The 24,724-nt window shown below is 45.3% G+C and overlaps 1 protein-coding gene across 2 annotated transcripts; it reads right to left on the bottom strand.

Moving 5' to 3' along the window:
* Positions 1-2,098: 2,098 nt before the first annotated feature.
* Positions 2,099-24,425, bottom strand: LOC311106916 (fasciculation and elongation protein zeta-2-like). 2 transcript variants are annotated; one of them, XM_084149305.1, is made up of 8 exons: positions 23,788-24,425; positions 10,006-10,114; positions 9,682-9,798; positions 9,417-9,558; positions 8,359-8,624; positions 5,739-5,814; positions 5,478-5,543; positions 2,099-4,797 (listed from the first exon to the last, which is right to left on the bottom strand). In XM_084149305.1, exons 1-8 carry the CDS (start codon positions 24,087-24,089, stop codon positions 4,781-4,783), a joined length of 1,095 nt encoding a protein of 364 aa, XP_084005431.1. In that variant the 5' UTR covers positions 24,090-24,425; the 3' UTR covers positions 2,099-4,780. The 2 variants fall into 2 exon arrangements, with proteins under 2 accessions (XP_084005431.1, XP_084005432.1); XM_084149306.1 differs by having other exon boundaries at positions 8,359-8,600; positions 23,788-24,178.
* Positions 24,426-24,724: the final 299 nt, after the last annotated feature.

Below are 24,724 nucleotides of genomic sequence, written 5' to 3'. Positions count from 1 at the left end.
CATGCTGGATTGAAAACATGGCCAATGTATTCAACCTTTTCTGGCCCATGGTGTTGGTTTGAATGTTTATCCTTTTAAGCTTGGAAAAGAGACCCTTTCAGACAGATGTTTTAAATCCTTAAACCCAGACTTGGACCACACACCCTCTCCACCGAATAGCAGGCAGGGGAAGCAAAATAGTGATTGCTTTGCGACGCTTGCTGTTAGCCATTGATTCCTTCCAAACCACTCGTTGAACTTGCGATTTCCGACTTGTTGTGTCATATTTATGTCCAATGGCCGATTATCTATAATTTCTCTTCATATAGCAAGGATTGAAAAGGATTTGCCAGAATATTGTCCACATGATTCATAATAATGACTGCTTGTCTAGCTTGCTAGCTAAGATTTTGAAAGTATGATGTTGACATGATCAGTCAAATCAAAGTTAAGGGTAGATATGTGATTTGACTTCATTTCATCTGTGGCCAATGGCCTTGAGCCTTCTTGGAGGGGCACTTCTAATGTAAATCTACTGTATGGCATCACCCAAGAGGGCTTGAACTGCCTAGCTCTCCCTGTAGATTCTGCGGTGACAGTGTCCCCATGAGTGACAGAACACTAAGCCTATCACGACGCAACTAGAGAAGATTACCAATGCCTACGCTCTGTATTTTCACTGGCTTCCCCTCCACCACAGAAAGCACTGAGCTAGGCTGAAACACCTGCATTTTGGAGCTGACTTACTCAAGAAAGAGACCATGTTTGTATGCGGCTTTATTAACTCAAGGAATATTTTTTATTTTACATTGTTTGCAAACTGATATGTGACACACATTAATGCCAAAATAACTTGCAAAAAAATAGTTATATATATTTTATTTTTTTCGCTAAACAGGTGGGGCTCTGCTTAGAATTAATCCTATTTGGCTATGACTGCAATGTTGTGCAGTTTGGTTTTACTGCTCACGCCGACCTACCAGACAGCACGCTTGGGTTAAATAGAATGGAATAAAAAGAAATGCGTGCAAATAAATGACTCACTTCAGATTGTCTAAGAAAAGGACTTGTCTCGTGAGCAAGACTATGACATAATTCTGGGACAGATATGCATGAGTGCTTTCATGAAATAGGAGAAGACTCCCGAGGAGGTAGAGAGAAAAGCTCTGTTTCACTGAGAGAAGAACATATCCTTGTTTCAATTAGCAGTATTAAGGCATCCATTTATATTCACATTTGCTCTTATAGCTACACTGACCTAACATAGAAAGAGAAGAGTAAGGTATTTTTCATTTGATATAAAACATATTTGTACATTGACTTGCTGTTGCTTGCATGTAAGAATGCCTTTTGATAGGTTTCTGCACAATTTCTGTTTACAGATTTTATCAATTAAAAGTGTGGACCAATGTATTTTGATAGTAACTTGAATTAGAGTAAAAAGGTGATTTAATACCAACTATTGATCATCATGGATGCACCTACAAACCAATAGCATGACACCAAAGTAAACATTTTATTTGAAATTAGTTCCAATGCAATTCTGGCACAAAACGTTTGTACCACTACAGTCGATATGGTTACAAAACAAACATTTACTGAATAAATTAATGTACATTAGTACATCATGACAAGACGACAAGTAAACATAAAAACCCAAAATGGGGGAAGAAGTATATTGCATTAAAAATAAATGAATAGATTCTATTATACATTTCTGGCATTTACAAAGGCAGCCTTATTTGTTGCATGTGTTTATATAAATATACATCTCTAGATAAAGCGTGTATATACGCTGATATGTCTGCTAAAATAGAGGGACCAGGCAACGAGGGGCGGGGCTTCAGCCTGAGTCAATAACCTTCTCTGATCTCCGTGACAACCCCATGCCGCTCCAAGACAACCAGAATAATACTAGTTCTCAACTCAACTCCAGTTTCAAGGAGTCCAAACCACACACAAGCTAGTATACATTTCAGTTCGGCTTAACTTTCTTATTACAATGTGGTTCAATGCTAAGGATCCCTTTAGTGTGACATTGACATTTTAGTCATTTAGCAGACGCTCTTATCCAGAGCGACTTACAGTTAGTGAGTGCATACATTATTTAATTTTTTAAATACTGGCCCCCCGTGGGAATCGAACCCAAAACCCTGGCGTTGCAAACGCCATGCTCTACCAACTGAGCTACATCCCTGCCGGCCATTCCCTCCCCTACCCTGGACGACGCTGGGCCAATTGTGCGCCGCCCCATGGGTCTCCCGGTCGCGGCCGGCTACGACAGAGCCTGGATTCGAACCAGGATCTCTAGTGGCACAGCTACCACTGCGATGCAGTGCCTTAGACCACTGCGCCACTTGGTGACCTTATTCCTTATCATTCATTTTATTTCCTTGAAGTAAAAGTAGATAAAGCGCATGCTAGGGGTTCTGAATGCTTTTGAAGCTTGCTACAGTTGAAAGATAGTTACATATGATTCTGTACAGTACGTAGAGGTCTACTAACTTTGCTGGCTTCACTTAATAAAGAAAGATGCCTTCTGAGACCCTCAACTAAAACCCAACATCTCTTCATAACATACACTTTCATACAGGGAAAAGAGAGCTTCCGTTAGACTCCATGATTCCCGCTAACTACCCTGGACTTCTAATAGTGAGGACTGGCACTACCATCGATTTACAGCGGCCCGCCGAGTACCTGGGATATCTAGTTGCTGTCTATAGGTGTCAGGCTGCCTTATTACAGAGTTAATGCAAGCTGGTGCTACAACGACCACTTAGCTAGATCTTCAAGTACTAGCCTATACTTGTCTGAAGCTTTATCACTGATGTTAGTATACTACTACTCAGGCCTAGGACAGACAAAAACGACTACATGGCTACTCAAGCTGTAGGATGATGGGCTTGCTAATGCTACAACATTATCCCCAAGCATGGAGTAACAACATCTACACTCTTCATCCTAACACGATCCATATTGCTGTACTTCTGTGGACAGGCTGGCTGCTGTAGAACAAACGCTCTGGGTGTACCTGAGTAGTGATAGACCGTGCCTGATCGGTTTGTGTGCTATTGTAATTATTGTGCACTGAGCTTAGTTACTGCTGACGATTTGAAAGGATTGTGGCGTACACAGGTGATATTATAGACAGTGCTGAAGGTTAGTGGTTGTGGATGTAGACAATGGGTTTTTGAAATGTTTATGTTTGAAGGATCTCTCCTACTTTTGTACAGAAACCTCCGTACATCCTTTAAATTGTCTACATAAGTACATGCAACGATTTGGTGATCGACTACTGTTGCTACGTCCACTGGACAAGACAAGATAACATGTCATCACTAGATCCCCAACCTTTACACAACATCAAAGAGTTATTGGTTCTAAAAACAACATGGCAGGATCAACTCATAGCAATTTAACGTCCTAATATTATTGCTGTATCCATTAAATTACTCAAATAACCCTTAACTTACTGTACGTTACAGAGGATGTATGAGGCAAGTATACAGGGTGATCACTAGGAGGGGTCAGAGGTTGACGGCTAGTGTTTACATAACAATGGTGATGTCATAATAAGTGGCCACACACACTACTGGCAGTGAAAATCTCTCTAAAAATACAGAAAAAAAAAAGTTTGTTCTTTCAGTTACCTTACTAACTTCTGTCATTATTTTTCCCTGTTTCGAGAAGTCATCACTTAAAAAAACATTTTAGATCTGTGCAATTTCACATTGTAGTATACAAAATAATGCTTCATAACATTTGACCGATGTAGCTCCCTAATCCTATGTAGCAGCATGCAAAGACATACACAACCCTTCAGGGGGTTTATGAAACGTAAAACCTAAGAGATGGGGAAAACAAGGCTTCTGAACCCCACTAATCCCCATGGTCTGTCAATCATTAATTGCTCTGAACCAATAGGAGCTCTCTGATAAAGTGGAGAGCTCTCATTGGACACCATGACTGATCCCACCCTAGTTAGACTGGTTGAAGAAGTCTTATTTCCCCATCCCTCCTATATATACACAGAGGGCATTGGCCAGTTTAACAGAGAAAAGCTGCATCCCAATTGTCAAGTGACTTCTTCTCCTTGTCTCCTCACCCTAATCTTTACTGATGTGAAAAGGCAGGCAGGTGAAGGTAGAGGAATTTGTTTTCTGTCTCCAGTTCCTTCACATCAGTGCAAATGGAGGATAGGAGATGAGTACAGGAAGCCACTTTAGACAATGAAGAGTAATACTGCTAACATGCAGAGAAGACATTAAAACTAATGTGAGATTATAGCATTACAACATTAAAAAACATTTAAGATTACACGTAAAATGTGAGAAAATTATAATGTAAAACAGGCATTAAAATGTGAATCTCAAAGGTCGCGGGAAAAGTTGTGGTGGAGAAATAAAATACTCCATCAGGAAGAGTCCACATTATTAGGAGGGTGGGGTGGGTGACTCTCCTTCCATTGGTATGTTCTAGAACTCTGCATCTCCTGATTGCAGGCAGGCTCTAGCCTTTTGGGGGCTCTAAGAGAGATTTGGTTGGGGGCCCTCCAAGCATTTCTACCCATTTTACCATGGGATAAAAAAATCTCTGCAGTTTTAAAGTTAATTTCCTACAATTCAACACATTTTACCATGACTTATGCCATGTTATTGATATCTGAGTGAGAGTGACTAACAAAATCAATGGGGGCCCCCTGGAGGTCAGGGACAGTAAGCTGAGTACCTAAAATAAAATAAAAAAGGTGCTTATGCCTGGAGTGTTCAGTGTTGTAGAACGGGTGGCTCCTCCACTGGCTCTATGTGGGACACAGCACTGCAGGGACAAGAAGAACACCCAGAAAACAGCTGTCAACCTAAAATGATCTACCACATTGAGGAGAGCAATTAAGAAAGGATGGGGGGGGGGGGGGATTGAGTGCAAGAGTGTGTGAGTGAGTAGGAGGAGGGAGTGTGTGTAAGATAGTGGTTAAGTGAGTGTACACCATAATCACAAGCACAGCAAAGGCACACTACACTACAGCACATAGCCAGTGAAGGGGGCTGTCTCGGAGGTGTGTGAGAGCGGGCTCTCCACACATTACGTGTGTGTGCGCGTTTCTTGTATGTATGTGATTGTGTGTGTGTGTGTGAGAGCCTCACAAACCTCCACGTCCACCACTCTCATACCAGAGCTAGCGACAGAGCGGCGCAGCAGAGGCGAGAGACAAGGAGGGTAAAGGTCAAGATGAAAGGCTCAGAACAACCCTGCAGGCCTTCAGGGAACAAAGTACACACTGGAAGTAGACCCTCCTAATAACATGTGTCCTAACTGAACCCTCGTGTCCTGCAGTATCTTTCTCAGGCACTAGGTCGTAGTGAGACTGTCAATCTAGACAAAAGCTCTGTTTTGAATGGGCGCAATGTTTTCTCAAAGTAATTGAGTACCTTTGAGAATGTACACCCTGTGCGGTAATAACGGGAGTAAGAGTTTTGTAACTGGTAGGGAGGGTGTACCTTTGAGAATGTAGTCTGTTAGGAGGCTGGGTACCTTCTCACTGTCCTCCCTCATGGCATGCAGAACTGCATGGAGAGAAGAGTGAGAAAAACACAAACACAGACTTGGGATGAGTTAATATCATGGTTATAATATGACATTTCAGTCTTCACATTACAGCTTTCATCAGTCGGCCTATGGTGAATTGCAAGTTGACAGACAAAGTGTGGTTTGTAAAAGAAATAAACCGTTGTAATCAACAGGAACATGTCAGTACTCACTCTTGGTGAGGATCTGAAGGTCTTCCACAGAGGGGGAGCCAGCGTTCTTCTCATATGGGATAACTGTGGTCAGATACTGAGAGCGAGAAACACGTCACAACCACAGAACAAGAGGAGAGAGAACAAGACACAGGAGAGAGGGAATGTAAAGGATGGAAGAACAGAAAGAAAATGAAAAACTGCACCATGATACAATAGAAAGTTATTGAGAATTTAGCATATGATGCAAAACTCGTCATACAGGCTGTAGTTCTGCCTGCTTGAACGATAAATAGATCAGATACACATAAAAACATGAAATGACCCCGGGAATCGATAGAACATCGCCCAGTGATGCACAAATACAATATAACATTCAAAATGGGTGAATATTTCCTTTAAAGTGGAACCAACAGCATTTTAACTACTTTGCAGTGTTTTACTATTCGAACGGTTATTAAAAGAGACCGTGTCATTTGGCTGGCCAATTCCCGTCATCCCAAATTCCATGACCGTCACAACCCTAAACCTTACCATCACCATTTGTATAAATTGTTGAATTCAAGAAACTGATTATTTGAGAGAGAGAAAGTCATTGGTCGACTCTGAGCCAATAATGAGTGAAAGTAAGTTGTGATTGGTTGGCGTGTGGCTGTAGGTGAGCGATTGGGTTAAGGCCATTGGTTGGTTTTAGCTTGGTGGGAGACAGTTGGGCATTAGTAATAGGAGGATGCTTATTTGCAGGAAATAAGGAGTGCACACTATTGGATGATTCAGCATCAAGTTACAGACAATAGTTACAGCCAATCTCAAGGCTAAATGCTCAGTCAACAAGACAGGAAAAGCATTGGGGGAAAATAATAAGTCATAAAAAGAGAAGGATATGAAAGCTGAGAAGGAGAGCTGCTTAATTTGTGTTTGATGGACAGAGAGAATGAGCCAGAGGATGAGTGAGAGCAGAAAGGAGGGCTTGAGTTAAAAAACTGATAGAAAAAATGAAAATGAAAGATGGTAAAATAAAGAGGACACGTGGAAAACACAGCAGCGGCAAAAGCTGTAGAGAAAATAACTGTCCAAAAAAGTATAAGAAAAACTAAAAAAAAGACGAGAGGATAGCTAGAGAGAGGGGCACCTGTTTGTCCCCTCCTGTGATGCCGAAAGTTTGACGGAGGCCGTTCTGAATGACAGTGGACAGCCCTTCCATAGTGAAGAGCTAGAGGAAGGGAGATGAGGGAGAGAATGCAAGAGAGATAAAACTAGAGAAAGAATGAGAAACCCTCCAAGACATGAGAGCTCTACAGAGCAGGAGAATAAGAAGAGGGGTATAGAACTGGATTCAACCCTCCATCGTTTCTGGTTCCAAAAAGGACAAATTATCTACACTGAAGTCCAACAGTTCAGATTGGACAAAAACAATGGCAGGGTGAATTCAGACCTACTGGATGCTTTATTTTACAGTCCTGATTTCAGCTGGTATTTACAAAGACATGTCAAAATGGCATACAACAAAGCCCAATAATTACAATGTAATGATGTAAATAAAGACATTTCCACCATGTAAATAGTAGGTAAATAGCGGACTGTATAATAAAGCGTAAGGAGAGAGAGAGACCCAACAGGGTCTACAGGGTGAGTGGCAGAAGTTAGTACAGTACTTCCATGCATGCATGTTTCTCATGCATTTCTTCTGTTTCCAGTGCATGCATCTACCCGTGTGCACAATACACTTACAGTGGTGTCAGAAATAATTAAAGTAGTCAAAGGTTTAGTATTTGGTTCCATATTCCTAGCACACAATGACTACATCAAGCTTATGACTATACAAACTTTTTGGATGCATTTGCAGTTTGTTTAGGTGTTTTTCCCCCAGATTATTTTATGCCCAATTATTATTGTGAGTGAGAAAGTTGCAGAGGGTCAAAAGATCATACTCCCAAGACACGCTAACCTCTCACCATTACCAATAACAGGAGGTTAGCATGTCTTGGGGTATGATCTTTTGACCCTCTGTAACTTTCTCACTCATCATGGTTCACGATTAATTCAGGATTATGCGTAATCATGGTAACATCCACATTAATGTAGAAGTCTTTAGAAACCTATTATATTCTTATTTACAATAACAGTGATTCCAAAATGACACAATCCATTATTTACCATTCATTTCTATTGGGCACAAAATAATCTGAAAATAAATCAAATCAATAAAAACGGCAAATGCATCCAACAAGTTTGTAGTCACAAGCTTGATGTAGTCATTGTGTGATAGAAATATGGGACCAAATACTAAACTTTTGACTACTTTATTCATAAGAATCTTTGGGGGGGGGGGGGGGGGGGGTCAATAATTTTGACCACTACATTTGAGTTTAAAAATTATGACTTGTTAAACAAAATCTCTTTCTCTGAGCAATTGTATTAGTATAAAATAATTTCCCAATTTTTTGGAGCATACAATTAGGTCAGTACTTGAATTATTTACTTTATATAGTCATTATCGCTCATCTTTATCAAGGGCGTCAATAATTTCGGACCCCTCTATCTATGTGCGTATGTGTGCATCACAACGTGTATTATATGCATTTAAATTTATACAATACTATGTGTACGAATCTGTGTATCAGTGCCCCATCTCGCTCACCGTCCCAGGGACATGTGTCCTGTCGGCCCTCTGAGCGCTGCCTGTGGGCCTGATCTTCTTCTTCTTGCGGAGCAGCTCGCGGTGTTCCTTCTGCCGATTCTGCACGTCGATGAGCAGCGAGATGAAGCTGTTCTTCACCTCCTTCTCAAAGTCCAGCTCGTCTCTCAGGGCAAGGGCCTGGATCAGCTCCTCACTGTAGCGCCTGATGGCAGTCTCCACCTCCTCCAAGGCCTCGCTCAGCTCTGAGAACGAAAGAAGACGCAAGCCTGGGGGGAGGTAGGGATTAGAACATAAACATACTAAACGCATACTTATATAGGGCTTGACAAATACCATTAACACATGGCAGGATAACACATCACATACTTACATGGTCAGTCCCAAACGTTTGCATTACATCTTGATATGATGTGCATTTAAAGTTACATAACAAGTATGCAGTAATTGCTGTCCAGTTGTATCTAATGTCTATTATGTAACAATGCTACTGTGAGCCTGTATCTGCGGTCCAGTTGTATATACACTGAGTATATAAAACATTAACATTTCCATGACATAGACTGACCAGGTGAATCCAGGTGAAAGCTATGATCCCTTATTGATGTCACTTGTTAAATCCACTTCAATCAGTGTAGATGAAGGGGAGGAGACAGGTTAAAGAAGGATTTTCATGCCTTGAGACAATTGAGGCATGGATTGTGTATGTGTGCCATTCAGAGGGTGAATGGGCAAGACAAAATATTTAAGTGCCTTTGAACGGGGTATGGTAGTAGGTGCACCGGTTTGTTCAACAGTTTCCCGTGTGTATCAAGAATGGCCCACCACCCAAAAGACATCCAGCCAACTTGACACAACTGTGGGAAGCATAGGAGTCAACATGGGCCAGCATCCCTTTGGAACAGGGGGGTGAGGGTGGGGGGTGCACAACTCAATATTAGGAAGGTCTTCCTAAAGTTTGGTATACTCAGTGTATATGTATGGGGTTGTGTAATACAGCTGCAAGGAGCTGTTTATACTTGAGCAGTTAGTGATTTAGATGAGAGTTAGGAATAACTCACGGTCCTCATAGCTGGTGTTGGAGCTGGAGCGTTTGAGGTTGCTGAGGTCTTGGGAGAGCATGGACAGGTCTGTTTGGGACGGGCTCTCATCTTCCTCTGGGTCTGGAGACTCCTGCATTATCTCCTCAATCTCCTCAATCACCTGCAACACACACACGCATAGTTTGTGTTAAGAGTGTGGCTTTGTAAGTAGTAGTGTGTGGTGAATTTGAGACATGATAGAAAGAGAGTGCGTTGTCTGTCAAATGTGTGTGTGTGTTTGTACCTGCTCTGCAGTGAAGAGCGGCTCATCATTGATGCAGGACACAATGATGGAGTGCATATCCATCTGTTCCCTCAGCTCCTCATCATCAGACAGGTCCAGAGGCATGTTGTCCAGCTTCTGTCCATCACATAGAGGGAGAGAGAGAGAGAAGAGGGCGAGAAGATGGACAAAAAGAGAGAGATTGGGAGAGAGAGGAAAAAAGAGAGATGAGTCAGCTTGGCTGAGCTAACGAACAGGTGTGCTGAGCGGGGGAATGTGTACAGAGTGGGGCAGTGCAGACCATGTGTGTGAGTGTTTGCCTATGGGTGTGGGTGTGTGTCTTACCCCCTGCTTGCAGAGGTTGAGTGTGGGGAGATGCAGGGAGCGAATGTGAGATGTCTTCCAGTCCACTGGCATCACGTTGCCATAGTTATCTGTCAGGGCATTCCACACCCTGAGGGGGAGAGCGAGAGGAAGAACGGTGGAAGAGAAAAATGGTGAGGGGAATGAAGAGAAAGAGGGTGAGAGAAAGGAGGAAGAAAGACAGAAAATGTTAATACACTGCACATAAAAAACTTTCCCCCAGTGACACAGCATTAGTTGGCAGTTGAGTCATCCTCTTTTCACCAGCCACCCACACCACTTCCCTCTGTCCCTGACGCAGCTCGCCTCTGCCTGATAAGAGCGAGGAATCTAACATTTTAATAGCCTAGTCATTTTTTATGCCAAATGTATTGTCCAAGTCCTTTGTCAAAAGATCTTTGCTTTGTGCTATACTACAGGAAATAGAGAATACATTTTGTACATAGATACCGCTACACAATGGGAGTGAACATGTGTAAGATATGTGAGGATGTGTTTGTGTGTGTGTGTCTGACCCGGACTGCTATGAGCGATGCGAGGATGGGCACTGTGAACCCATGTGTCAGAAAGGTTTTGCGTCAGAGATTGCTGCACACACACTCAACTGAATACACGTGTTCTTCATATAACCCCAGTCTCTCCATCCCTCTCGCTCTCATACTAACACAGCATCATTATCATCAAGGAAAGGTTCTCTAAATGGGGCAATGCTGGCAGGAAATGATTTGGCCCTGCGGCTGTCACCCTGTGATTCTGGCATTGCTATATTTTTAGGCAGTCAAGAACACACACACACACACACACAGATGCAAGCCCTGCATAAACAAAAACAAGCACACACAAGCCTCTCTGTGTAGCTCCATGGGTAGTTCTCCTATGCCAAGGAAAGTTGCTCATGAAACTTTTCCCTAAAGCACATCCAGATACATGAAAACACACACTCATTGTCACGACTTCCTCCGAAGCTGCCTCCCCTCCTTGTTCGGGCAGGCTTCAGCGTTCGTCGTCACCGGCCTACTAGCCACTGCCGCTCCATATCTCATCATTCCATTTGTCTTGTCTTGTCAATTACACACACCTGGTTCATATCCCCTCATTAGTACATGTAAAAGTGTTCCCTCTGCCCCCCTTGTCCTTGTGGGTGATTGTTATTTGTGAGTTGAGTGTAGCTCGGTTGAGCTACCCGTACCTTGTCTTTCTAGGGATATTGTTCCCCGTGTGCCCGTATTTTGTTGACGCTACCAGCGTAACTGTGTCCTACAGAATAAACTCTGTATTCTGTGATTTACCCACCTGCGCCTGACTCCTTCAAATCACATTCTCACAGAATCACCCACCCGCACTATGGAGTCAGCGGGAGAGGAGCGCACGCCTGGAGTCGTGGCACGGGTCCAGGAGCATTCCACGATACTGGCCAGCTTGGGAGAAGCGATGGATCGGGTTCTTCAGGTCGTCCAACGCCTGGAGAGGAGAGTACCCAATCTGTCGAGACCAGCTGGCCAACCGGATCCAGCCGCCCACACCCCAGCACCCGGAGGGATCCAGATTTCCCGACCACGGGAGTTTGACGGGACGGCGGCGCTCTGCCAAGGATTCCTCCTCCAACTGGAGCTCTATTTCTCCAGCATCAGGCCGGCCCCATCGGAGCGGGAGAGGGTGTCCGCCCTCGTCTCCTGCCTGTCGGGGAAAGCCCTGGAGTGGGCCAACGCGGTGTGGAACGAAGGAGGAGCCGCGTTGGAGAACTACGGGGAGTTCGCTCGCCTCTTTCGGGCGTTCTTCGATCACCAGCCCGAGGGTCGAGAGGCTGGCGAGCGGCTGGTCCACCTGAGGCAGGGGACGAGGACCGCGCAGGACTTCGCTTTGGAGTTTCGGACTGGCAGCGGGGTCCGGGTGGAACGAGCGGGCTCTTATGGACCATTTCCGGTGCCATCTGTGGGAGGACGTCCGACAGGAGCTAGCTTGCCGGGACACCATGTTGTCTTTCACGCAACTGGCGGACATGGCCATCCGTTTGGACAACCTGCTGGCAGCCAGAGGATGTCCTGGAAGGGGTCTGCTCGTTCCCACCCCGAGCTGATGGAGCTGGGTGGAGCCGCCATCCGAGAGAGCGGAGGACGACAGCGACAGTACACCACACGGAGTCGTCAACGCTCTTTTGGGTCTGGAGGCGGCAGGCAGGGCACTCGCATCACCCCAGGTATCGAACACCCACACTCGTTCAGAGCCCTCTGCTGCGCACTGTACCCTACCCATCTACTTTCCCGATCACATGGTAGTTCCCCAATGTAAGGCGTTACTCGATTCAGGTGCAGCTGAGAACTTTATGGACAGGGCATTCTCACGCCGTCTAGGTATTTCATCAGAGCACTTGATTGTCGACCATTAGGGTCCGGGTTTGTTCAGGAAGTTACTGCACCAGTCACCATGATTACCCAGGAGAGCAGATCACTTTTTTTTAAATTATTGAGTCCCCTGCTTCCCTGTGGTATTAGGTATCCCTTGGTTAGCACTCCACAACCCCACCTTCTCATGGGGGGGTTCTCACGGGGTGGTCACGTGTGTGTCAGGGTAGGTGTCTAGGTGTTTCTGTTGGTGCAACCACGGTGGAAAGTCCAGACAGTACCTCCACCGTGCGCGTTCCCCCCCGAATACCTCAATTTGGTGCATGCGTTTTCAAAGACGCAGGCTACCAAGTTACCACCTCATTGGGCGGGGGATTGCGCGATAAACCTCCGGGTAGATGCTGTACCTCCCAGGAGTCATGTGTACCCCGTCGCAGGCTGAAACGGCGGCTATGGAAACAAATGTCACCGAGTCCCTGCGCCAGGGGTATATACACGTCCCTCCACTTCACCCGCCTCCTCGAGTTTCTTCTTTGTGAAGAAGAAAGACGGCAGTTTGTGCCCTTGCATTGATTATCGACCACTGAACAAGGAGACGATCAGGTTTAGTTATCCTCCCCCCCTCATTCCGTCAGTGATCGAGTCAATGCATGGGGCGCGCTTCTTCGCCAAATTAGATCTCAGGAGTGCGTACAACCTGGTGCGTGTTCGGGAGGGAGATGAGTGGAAGACAGCATTCAGCACAACCACGGGGCATTATGAATACCTGGTTATGCCCTACGGTTTGATGAATGCTCCATCCGTCTTACAGTCCTTTGTGAACGAGGTGTTTCGGGACATGCTTGGTCGCGGTGTAGTGGTCTACATCGATGACATTCTGGTGTATTCCGCTATGTGCGCCGAGCATGTGTCCCTGGTTCGCAAAGTGCTGCCCCGACTGTTGGAAAATTACCTTTATGCCAAGGCAGAGAAGTGTATGTTTTTCCAGCAGTCCGTCTCCTTCCTCGGATACCGCATTACCACCTCAGGGGTGGAGATGGAGGGGGATCGCATTTCAGCCGTGCGTAATTGGCCGACTCCCACCACGGTTAAGGAGGTGCAGCGCTTTCTGGGCTTTGCCAACTACTATCAGAGGTTTATCTGGGGCTTTGGCAAGGTCACAGCTCCCACTACATCTCTGTTGAAGGGTGGGCCGTCCCGGCTCCGCTGGTCTGCTGAGGCTGACCCGGCCTTCAGGAAACTGAGGGGTCTGTTCACCTCAGCCCCGGTACTGGTCCACCCCGATCCATCACTACCGTTCGTAGTGGAGGTGGATGCGTCCGAGGTAGGGATAGGCGCTGTCCTATCTCAACGCTCGGGCACACCACCCAAGCTCCACCCCTGTGCCTTCTTCTCTAAGAAGCTCAGCCCGGCGGAGCAGAACTACGACGTTGGTGATCGGGAGCTGTTGGCTGTTGTCTGAGCTTTGACTGTGTGGAGGCATTGGCTCGAGGGGGCGAAACACCCTTTCCTCGTCTGGTAGGAACACCGTAACCTGGCGTACATCCGGGCAGCAAGGAGGCTGAATCCTCGCCAGACCAGGAGGGCCCTATTAAATAAAATAAATAAATTGGTCATTTAGCAGACGCTCTTATCCAGAGCGACTTACAGGAGCAATTAGGGTTAAGTGCCTTGCTCAAGGGCACATCGACAGGTTTTTCACCTAGTCGGCTCGGGGATTAGAACCAGCGGCCTTTCGGTTACTGGCACAACGCTCTTAACCACTAAGCTATTCTTCACCCGGTTCGATTTTACACTGTCATACATCTCGGGTACAAAGACCGTGAAGGCAGACGCATTGTCACGGCTGTATGACACAGAGGAGAGGCCCAGAGACAACACCCCCATACTCCCGGCTCCTGCATTGTGGCGCCGGTAGTATGGGCGATGGACGCGGATATAGAGCAGGCATTACGCACAGATCCATCTCCACCTGTGTCCAGCTGGACTGCGGTACGTGCATGCTCTTATCCGTGATTGTCTGATCTACTGGGCACACACGTCACCCTCCTCTGGTCACCCAGGTATCGGTCGTACAGTGCGCTGCCTGACCGGAAAGTACTGGTGGCCTACCTTGGCTAAGGACGTGAGGGTGTATATGTCTCCTCCTGCTCAGTGTGCGCCCAGAGTAAGGCACCTAGGCACCTCCCAGCGGGTAAGTTACAACCTTTACCAATTCCACAACGACCATGGTCTCATCTAAGTGTTGATTTCCTGACTGATCTTCCCCTCTCCCAAGGTAACACCACCATCCTGGTCGTTGTGGACCGCTTTTCAAAGGCCTGCCGCCTCCTTCCTCTGCTCGGTCTCCGCACGGCCCTGCAAACTGCGGAGGCCCTGTTTACACACGTCTTCCGGCACTACGGGGTACCAGAGGATATAGTGTCTGACCGAGGTCCCCAGTTCACATCCAAGGTCTGGAAGGCGTTCATGGAACGTCTGGGGGTCTCGGTCAGCCTGACCTCTGGGTTCCACCCAGAGTCTAATGGGCAGGTGGAACGGGTAAATCAGGATGTGGGTAGGTTTCATGTGTCTCTCCTCAGGCCGGTGGTGGCTGGTCCGCTCCAGGAGTCTGAGGTGCGAGAGGTCCCTCCGCCTCCCTGGACGTCGAGGGGGCCCCGATATACTCTGTCCGTTCCTTCCTGGATTCGAGGCGTCGGGTGGGGGGCCTTCAGTACCTCGTGGAGTGGGAGGGGTACGGTCCGGAGGAATGGTGCTGGGTTCCGGTGAGAGATATCCTTGATCCCTCCCTGTTGCGGGGTTTCCACCGTCGCCATCCGGCTCGCCCTGCTCCGCATCCTCCTGGCCGTCCCCGAGGCCGGGGGTCGGCGCGCTGCTGGAGCTGCGCGCCGGGGGGGGGGGGGGGGGGGGTGTGTACTGTCACGACTTCCTCCGAAGCTGCCTCCCCTCCTTGTTCGGGCAGGCTTCGGCGTTCTTCGTCACCGGCCTACTAGCCACTGCCGCTCCATATCTCATCATTCCATTTGTCTTGTCTTGTCAATTACACACAGCTGGTTCATATCCCCTCATTAGTACATGTATAAGTGTTCCCTCTGCCCCCCTTGTCCTTGTGGGTGATTGTTATTTGTGAGTTGAGTGTAGCTCGGTTGAGCTACCCGTACCTTGTATTTCCGGGGATATTGTTCCCCGAGTGCCTGTATTTTGTTGACGCTATCCAGTGTAACTGTGTCCTACGGAATAAACTCTGTATTCAGTGAGTTACCCTCCTGCGCCTGACTCCTTCAAATCACATTCTCACACTCATTCCTCCATCTCCATGTCATCCTAGCTGTGCATCTCTGCTTGGAGCTAGGTCATTAGCCAGCTACAGTAGAGCTTGTTAGTAGGCAAGGCACGTCCTCCAAAAAGGGCAGTCACTCATGAAAGGACTCCTCTGCCCTCAGTGCACTGCTCTTTCAGCCCAGCTAAGACTTTTGTCCAAACTACCCCCTCCACCTCCCCATGCTCCGCTTCCCTCACCCACACATCCTCCTCACCCTAGTCTCCTTGTGTACTGTGTGTATATGTGCGCTCTCTGTGTGTATGTGTGCATGTCTGTGTGTGAATTTAACTCTTCTTTCCTGGAAATTGATATTATGCCCAAAACGGAGCTGACAATGTCACTGCTGTATCTGTATTGAGTGTGACAGCCTAGGAGGCCATTTTAGGGAGATGACACTGACTGTGCTGAAGTCAGACCATGCTGCTGATGAGTCAGCTCAGTTGGTAGAGCATGGCGTTTGCAACGCCAGGGTTGTGGGTTCGATAAAATAATGTATGTGCTAACTGTAAGTCGCTCTGGATAAGAGCGTCTGCTAAATGACTAAAATGTAAATGTAAAATGTCAATGATATTGATAGCCTAGCTACCCTTGTTTTAACGTGTTACTATTATAAAATAACCCCATTCTAAGATAACAGTGATTGTTCAGTTAAGGCTTACATATGGGAGTAGGGCTGTTGCGGTGACCGTATTACCGCCACACCAGTGGTCACGAGTACTGAAGGCAGTCATATTCCACGTGACCGTTTAGTCACGGTAATTAGGCTCCTCCAACCTCTGATGCTGCTGATGGTCATTAGTAGCCTACCAAACTTGCTAACTTCCTGGTACTCAGCACTCTATTGTCCCTCTAATCACTCTGACATCAATGCAAATGTAATCGAAAATCTAATCACACACACTTCATGAGAGCCCATGAGCTCATGTTGCGCAACATTTCAATAGGCTATGAAATTGCGCAAGAAAACAGAGTGATGGCCTCCACTGAAAAGAGGAGGATCAGCTTTCAATAGGCTAGGCCTACTATTTTTATATGTCAACTTTCCTAATATTAAGCACATTGCTTATATTTACAACAGGAGTATAGCCTACCTGGCTGGCATGAAAATAAACCACGGGGAAAAGCGTTCCATTTTTTCCCGCTGTCCCTGTTTCGATACAGGTGCATGATAATGGTCCATTCAAAATCAAAACAAATTTCACACATATTATTTAGTATATGTAAAGACAAGATTAAATCAAGAATAGTCTGATGGGTGACAATATTAGCCTATCACTTGTTAATGACGCCCAGCGTAAGAAACAAAGCCTTTTTTTGCGACTTTTCGAATCATAGTCTCACACCTCATATGTTTTAATAAGGTTTGTATCACAACTAAAGTGGCCAAATAACTTCTTAAAATTAAGCACATTAAATCCATTTTACAAGGGGTGTAGAGCCTAACTGGCATACATAAGCAGCGCGTGAGTTTCAAGTTTGGGGAAGATAATTTTCACCATACAAATGCACCTTTATAATACAAGCATTACATGCATAATTGCATTTGCGGTGACTTTTGATAAAGGTGTTTTCTGCTAATGGAACATTTGCGCTTATAGTCTACTACCAGGTGCGCATTGCTGCGCTTATAATGTGAAGAATAAGCCTAATAGTTTATCAACATCTTAAGCTAAACGTTCTGATCTGTTGCATCAGCCACATTGCATAAAAAGGTTTTTGGGATGCTAGTGGTTGTATTAATTTGGGATCTATCGCATCCCACAACTGTCCCAGACTATGTTTGGAATATTTATTTCTCGCACAGAATAGAATAGGTTGACCTTTGTACTATGGGGGATAGTATATTGACATAGGCTAGTGCTTTTGCTGTTCGTTAGGGCAAATCATCTTGTTGGCTGACGAAAAGTAAATGTGGACAGTTCTTCCAATATCTTCAATATGCACCTCGGAATTGGATAAGGACGCGCGCAGTTGCGTCCCCGACATGTCCGTCTTCACTTGTAGCCTGTGAGAAAGACCACATCACTGGCCGCAAAAGGCATGGATTTTTTTAGGGTGCATTACGGCCACACAAAAGGGATGCCGCTGTGAAATTTGAGCCATTATCAAGTGCTTGTTAAATTGTGAATGAGATACTGCGCAAAAAACTAAGCAGAACACATGCCTTTCAAGCGACTTTATTCAAATCATCATTAGAGTCGCATCATGCAGCCTTACAATGTATTAAAAATCTAAACATATAGCCCAACGTTTGTAGAACAACTAAAGTTACATTAATAACTCTAAATGAAGCATATAGGAATACCTATTTCTTTGTTAACCACTCAACACATAACAGCCGCATGTGCACACTCCCTCAAATCGTTTGGAGAAAATATCCTTTCTATTTTATTCAGCTTTGTTCAATTGTATTCTTCATTCTATAAAATAATGCCACGGAATTCTAAGCCATTCTTGTTTGCTAAATGTACCTGTGTAGCCCACAGCCATTTGGCATAGCCAGATCAGGACCTAACATACGGACAACTCAGAGTATGCTATTCTGTTCTTCTGAAATAGACTACAGTGAGGGAAAAAAAGTATTTGATCCCCTGCTGATTTTGTACGTTTGCCCACTGACAAAGACATGATCAGTCTATAATTTTAATGGTAGGTTTATTTGAACAGTGAGAGACAGAATAACAAAAAAAATCCAGAAAAACGCATGTCAAAAATGTTATAAATTGATTTGCATTTTAATGAGGGAAATAAGTATTTGACCCCTCTGCAAAACATGACTTAGTACTTGGTGGCAAAAACCTTGTTGGCAATCACAGAGGTCAGACGTTTCTTGTAGTTGGCCACCAGGTTTGCACACATCTCAGGAGGGATATTGTCCCACTCCTCTTTGCAGATCTTCTCCAAGTCATTAAGGTTTCGAGGCTGACGTTTGGCAACTCGAACCTTCAGCTCCCTCCACAGATTTTCTATGGGATTAAGGTCTGGAGACTGGCTAGGCCACTCCAGGACCTTAATGTGCTTCTTCTTGAGCCACTCCTTTGTTGCCTTGGCCGTATGTTTTGGGTCATTGTCATGCTGGAATACCCATCCATGACCCATGTTCAATGCCCTTGCTGAGGGAAGGAGGTTCTCACCCAAGATTTGACGGTACATGGCCCCGTCCATCGTCCCTTTGACGCGGTGAAGTTGTCCTGTCCCCTTAGCAGAAAAACACCCCCAAAGCATAATGTTTCCACCTCCATGTTTGACAGTGGGGATGATGTTCTTGGGGTCATAGGCAGCATTCCTCCTCCAAACACAGCGAGTTGAGTTGATGCCAAAGAGCTCCATTTTGGTCTCATCTGACCACAACACTGTCACTAAGTTCTCCTCTGAATCATTCAGATGTTCATTGGCAAACTTCAGACGGGTATGTATATGTGCTTTCTTGAGCAGGGGGACCTTGCGGGCGCTGCAGGATTTCAGTCCTTCACGGCGTAGTGTGTTACCAATTGTTGTCTTGGTGACTATGGTCCCAGCTGCCTTGAGATCATTGACAAGATCCTCCCATGTAGTTCTGGGCTGATTCCTCACCGTTCTCATGATCATTGCAACTACATGAGGTGAGATCTTGCATTGAGCCCCAGGCCGAGGGAGATTGACAGTTATTTTGTGTTTCTTCCCATCAAGGACAACTTTAGTATTTTAGATAATTAGCAACTACTTACTACTTTTTAGCTACTTAGCTAACCCTTCCCCTAACCCCTAGCCTAGCTAACGTTAGCCAGCTATCTAACGTTAGCCAGCTAGCTAACGTTAGCGTTACCCACTTAGCTAACGTTAGCAACAACAAATTGTAATTCGTAACATATCATAAGTTTTGCACATTCATAACAGATTGTAGGTTTTGTAAATTCGTAACATAAGATTTGTAATTCGTAACATATTATACGAAATGGATGATGGACATCAACAAATTAATACATACAATATGAAACGTAACACATCACACTAAATGGAGTTTCTCAGATTTACACACAGAATAATAAGAAATGCTCTGAGACCAGGTTGAACCACCATACACCCACCATCACTCTAAACAGTCGGGTAAACAATACCTTCCTGTAGATATTTTGTCTCAACCGGAAGTTTAAATGTAATTTTATAAAAAATTCTGGCTTGTAAGGTACATTTACAGGATTTTGCAGGGATTTGTTTCAGGCTGTATATACCCATTAATTGTGTATTACTGCCTGATTAAATCAGACTAAGCTGAAGTGTGCCTTTTCAAAAACAATTACAAAGATTTACCTCTGTGTATGTGTTTGAACTTGTTTAAAATGTCACAATGAATGAATGAAGATCTGGTTATTCAACAGTGAGTCAATGGAGAACAGCCCAGACTCCTATCTGTCCGGTCCTGTCAATTTAGACAGACTCAGACGAGTCTATGATGAAGATCAAAGTCAGTATTCAATACAATAACTAGCTACAGTGCTAGAATTGGGAAAATGAATTGCTGTGCACATAGCTAGCTAATGCACGAGAAAACGGTAGCCTAGCTAATATTTTTAAGTCACTAATGTGAAAGGAGGGACAGTTTACGAAATCATGCAATGCAAATATCACGGTAATTTTCAACATCTCCTTGTCCCAGTCTGTAATCCCTACATGTTTTAAAATGACCACCATCATTCCTGTCCCTAATAACTCAAAGGCTTCATGCCCCAACGACTACCGCCCTGTAGCACTCACTTCTGTAATCATGACAGGCTGGTTATGCTTTGAGAGGCTGGTTATGGCACACTTTAACTCCACCATCCCAGCTACCCTAGACCCACTCCAATTTGCATACCGTCCCAACAGATCCATAGATGACGCAATCTCAATTGTTTGCCACATTGCCCTCACCCACCTAGATAAGAGGAATACCAATGTTAGAATGCTGTTCACTGACTACAGCTCAGTGTTCAGCACCACTGTCCCCTCCAACCTCGTCACCAAGCTTAGGACTCTGGGTCTGAACACATCCCTCTGCAACTGGACTTCCTGACTAGCCGACCCCAGGTGGTGAGGGTAGGCAACATCACCTCCGCCAAGCTGACCCTCAACACCTGGGCCCCACAGGGGTTTGTGCTTAGTCCCCTCCTGTACTCCCTGTTCACCCACGACTATGTGGCCACGCACGACTCAAACACCATTATCAAGTTTGCTGACGACACAACGGTGGTAGGCTTGATCACCGGCGACGATGAGTCAGCCTACAGGGAGGAGGTCAGTCAGTAAGACAGGGGACCTGATCGTGGACCACAGGAAACAGGGGGGCGAGCACGCCCACAAGGAAACAGGGGGGCGAGCACGCCCACATCCACACCGACGGGGCTGCAGTGGAGCAGGTTGAGAGCTTCAAGTTCATCGGTGTCCAAATCACTAAAGACTTAAAATGGTCCAAACACACACGCACAGTCGTGAAGAAGGCGTGACAGCGCCTTTTCCCCCTCAGGAAGTTGAAAAAGTTTGGCATGGGCCCTCAAATAGTTATACAGCTGTACCATTGAGAGCATATTGACTGGCTGCATCACTGCCTGGTATGGCAATAGTACCACCCTCGATCGCATGGGGCCGAGCTCCCTGCCATCCAGGACATCTACATTGAGGGAAAAAAGTATTTGATCCCCTGCTGATTTTGTACGTTTGCCCACTGACAAAGAAATGATCAGTCTATAATTTTAATGGTAGGTTTATTTGAACAGTGAGAGACAGAATAACAACAAAAAAATCCAGAAAAACGCATGTCAAAAATTTTAGAAATTGATTTGCATTTTAATGAGGGAAATAAGTATTTGACCCCCTCTCAATCAGAAAGATTTCTGGCTCCCAGGTGTCTTTTATACAGGTAACGAGCTGAGATTAGGAGCACACTCTTAAATCTCAGCTTGACACCTGTCCACAGAAGCAATCAATCAAATCAGATTCTAAACTCTCCACCATGGCCAAGACCAAAGAGCTCTCCAAGGATGTCAGGGACAAGATTATAGACCTACACAAGGCTGGAATGGGCTACAAGACCATCGCCAAGCAGCTTGGTGAGAAGGTGACAACAGTTGGTGCCATTACTCGCAAATGGAAGAAACACAAAATAACTGTCAATCTCCTTCGGCCTGGGGCTCCATGCAAGATCTCACCTCGTGGAGTTGCAATGATCATGAGAACGGTGAGGAATCAGCCCAGAATTACACGGGAGGATCTTGTCAATGATCTCAAGGCAGCTGGGACCAGTCACCAAGAAAACAATTGGTAACACACTACGCCGTGAAGGACTGAAATCCTGCAGCACCCGCAAGGTCCCCCTGCTCAAGAAAGCACATATACAGTCCCGTCTGAAGTTTGCCAATGAACATCTGAATGATTCAGAGGAGAACTGGGTGAAAGTGTTGTGGTCAGATGAGACCAAAATCGAGCTCTTTGGCATCAACTCAACTCGCAGTGTTTGGAGGAGGAGGAATGCTGCCTATGACCCCAAGAACACCATCCCCACCGTCAAACATGGAGGTGGAAACATTATGCTTTGGGGGTGTTTTTCTGCTACGGGGACAGGACAACTTCACCGCATCAAAGGGACGATGGACGGGGCCATGTACCGTCATATCTTGGGTGAGAACCTCCTTCCCTCAGCCAGGGCATTGAAAATGAGTCGTGGATGGGTATTCTAGCATGACAATGATCCAAAACACACGGCTCAAGAAGAAGCACATTAAGGTCCTGGAGTGGCCTAGCCAGTCTCCAGACCTTAATCCCATAGAAAATCTGTGGAGGGAGCTGAAGGTTTGAGTTGCCAAACGTCAGCCTCGACACCTTAATGACTTGGAGAAGATCTGCAAAGAGGAGTGGGACAAAATCCTTCCTGAGATGTGTGCAAACCTGGTGGCCAACTACAAGAAACGTCTGACCTCTGTGATTGCCAACAAGGGTTTTGCCACCAAGTACTAAGTCATGTTTTTAGAGGGGTCAAATACTTATTTCCCTCATTAAAATGCAAATCAATTTATAACATTTTTGACATGTGTTTTTCTGGATTTTGTTGTTGTTATTCTGTCTCTCACTGTTCAAATAAACCTACCATTAAAATTATAGACTGATCATGTCTTTGTCAGTGGGCAAACGTCCAAAATCAGCAGGGGATCAAATACTTTTTTCCCTCACTGTATATCAGGCAGAGTGGAAGGAAGGCCCAGAAAATCGGCACCTGTGCATCAAGTCTGACACCAACAGGCTCTTGAACAGCTTCCATCCCCAATCAATAAGACTACTACATAGCTAACAAAATAGCTACAAAGACTATCGGAGTTAACCTTGTCAATAAAGATACCTTTTATTTTTGCACTGTCTCTATACACACTCACCAGGGCCCTACACACTCGCACATAATATGCACATCCATTTATGCTGACTCTACACACACAAGCTGCTGCTACTCTGTTTATCTTATATCTTGTTTTCTAGTCACCTTACCCCTATACATATCTTCCTCCATCACTTCAGTATCCCTGCACATTGTAAATATGGTCATGGAACTGACTCTGTAAATACCGTTAGTATGCTTACTTAATTATTAATGATTAATTATTGTGATCTTCATATTTCTTCTTATTTCTCGTGTTTTTTTCTAGTATTACATTGTTATTGATTATTGCATTGTTGGGTTTTGAGTTTGCAAGAAAGGCACGTCACTGTACTTGTGCATGTGACATGTGAAACTTGAAACTATCAAGTCGTTTACAAACTAAAGTTGGGTAGCTAGCTACTAGCTTACTTAGCTAGTTACTTTGAAAACCCAGCTCAGCTAAAGTATTTGAACTACCTGCTAACAAACAACAAAACACTTATGCTTATCTTGAAGGCTCTTGTCTTGAAGTCCTGATTTTCTACGTTATCTTTACAGGTTTACATGCATTCCAAACAACATTGGCTTGTTAACTAACAACCCTGTTGTAAAATGGCTAGCTAGCAGCAGGTTAACATTAGCAATGGTATGCTAAATTAACTAACTAGCTTGAGATTGTAGATGTTAAGCTATCAATGCTTAACTGATAAAGTAGTAGCTACAAAATTCACACTCACTCGTCGTCTTTGAGGAAATTATCTTCTGTGATAGGTTTAATGGGGGCTATGTTTTCAGTCTTGGTGTTGTAATTTCGAAAGCAAACTGTCAGTTTCTCATCGAAGTCGTGGACAAGGTCCTCCATTGATGTGAAGCTGCATATGTCCCCCGAGAAGCTGTCGAGGTCTGAGAAATCTTCCACCAGGCCCGTGTCAGCCATGTTCGAGTTCAGCTGGTCCAGTCGGTTCGGCGACCCAGAGGCCGCCTTGAATTCATTGAAATCCTGCCAGTCTTCGTCGAAGTGGGCTAACGGCGCCGCCATGACTGATGCAGGGACTCGGTTCGGGCTGCGCTAACCCTGGATGGTGCGCTATCGTCCGCGATATGTAAATGATGAACCGGGACTGTAGAACAGTGGGTGGAAGCTCGCGGACTCTGACGTCACGATTGGTGGGCCTCCATCCTCTACTATTGGAGATTTTGTAGTTTTTATTTAACCTTTAAGAACAAATTCTTATTTACAATGACGGCCTACCCTGGCCAAACCTTAATGACGCTGGGCCAATTGTGCGCCGCCCTATGGGACTCCCAATCGGTTGTGATACAACCCAGGATCGAACCACGGTCTGTAGTGACGCCTCTAACACTGCAATGCAGTGCCTTAGACCGCTGCGCCACTTGGGAGCCCAAATGTGAGTTCCCTCTCGAAGATCAAAACAAACATGGTTTTTGACGTGTTTTAGAGTACCTTTTTTAAAACTATGCAATTCTTACTATTTAATCTTCGAGTATGTGTGACTGTGGTCAGTAGCATATAGGATTCTCATTTAAAATACACATTTGGCATATTTTCCCTATTGTTGCAAACTGGAGGAACAGGTCAAACAAATAAATAAATGTTGAATATTGTATTGACTTGGTTATTTCGGCTTTGAACCATGGACTGGGTTCTTGTAT

This window comes from Coregonus lavaretus (assembly GCF_964263955.1).
Source record: "Coregonus lavaretus genome assembly, chromosome: 31".
NCBI classification, from domain to species: Eukaryota; Metazoa; Chordata; class Actinopteri; order Salmoniformes; family Salmonidae; genus Coregonus; species Coregonus lavaretus.
Note: the sequence above shows the minus strand (reverse complement) of the source record. Positions and strands in the feature narration are given on the sequence as shown.

Excerpts from the sequence above, each read along its gene's own strand:
- LOC311106916 (XM_084149305.1), bottom strand. The coding sequence starts at position 24,089 with ATGGCGGCGCCGTTAGCCCACTTCGACGAAGACTGGCAGGATTTCAAT. Across the intron at positions 9,799-10,005 it reads TCAACCTCTGCAAGCAGGGG|AAGCTGGACAACATGCCTCT; the intron begins GTAAGACACACA and ends TGTGATGGACAG. Across the intron at positions 5,544-5,738 it reads CCTTCAGATCCTCACCAAGA|TTCTGCATGCCATGAGGGAG; the intron begins GTGAGTACTGAC and ends CTCTCCATGCAG.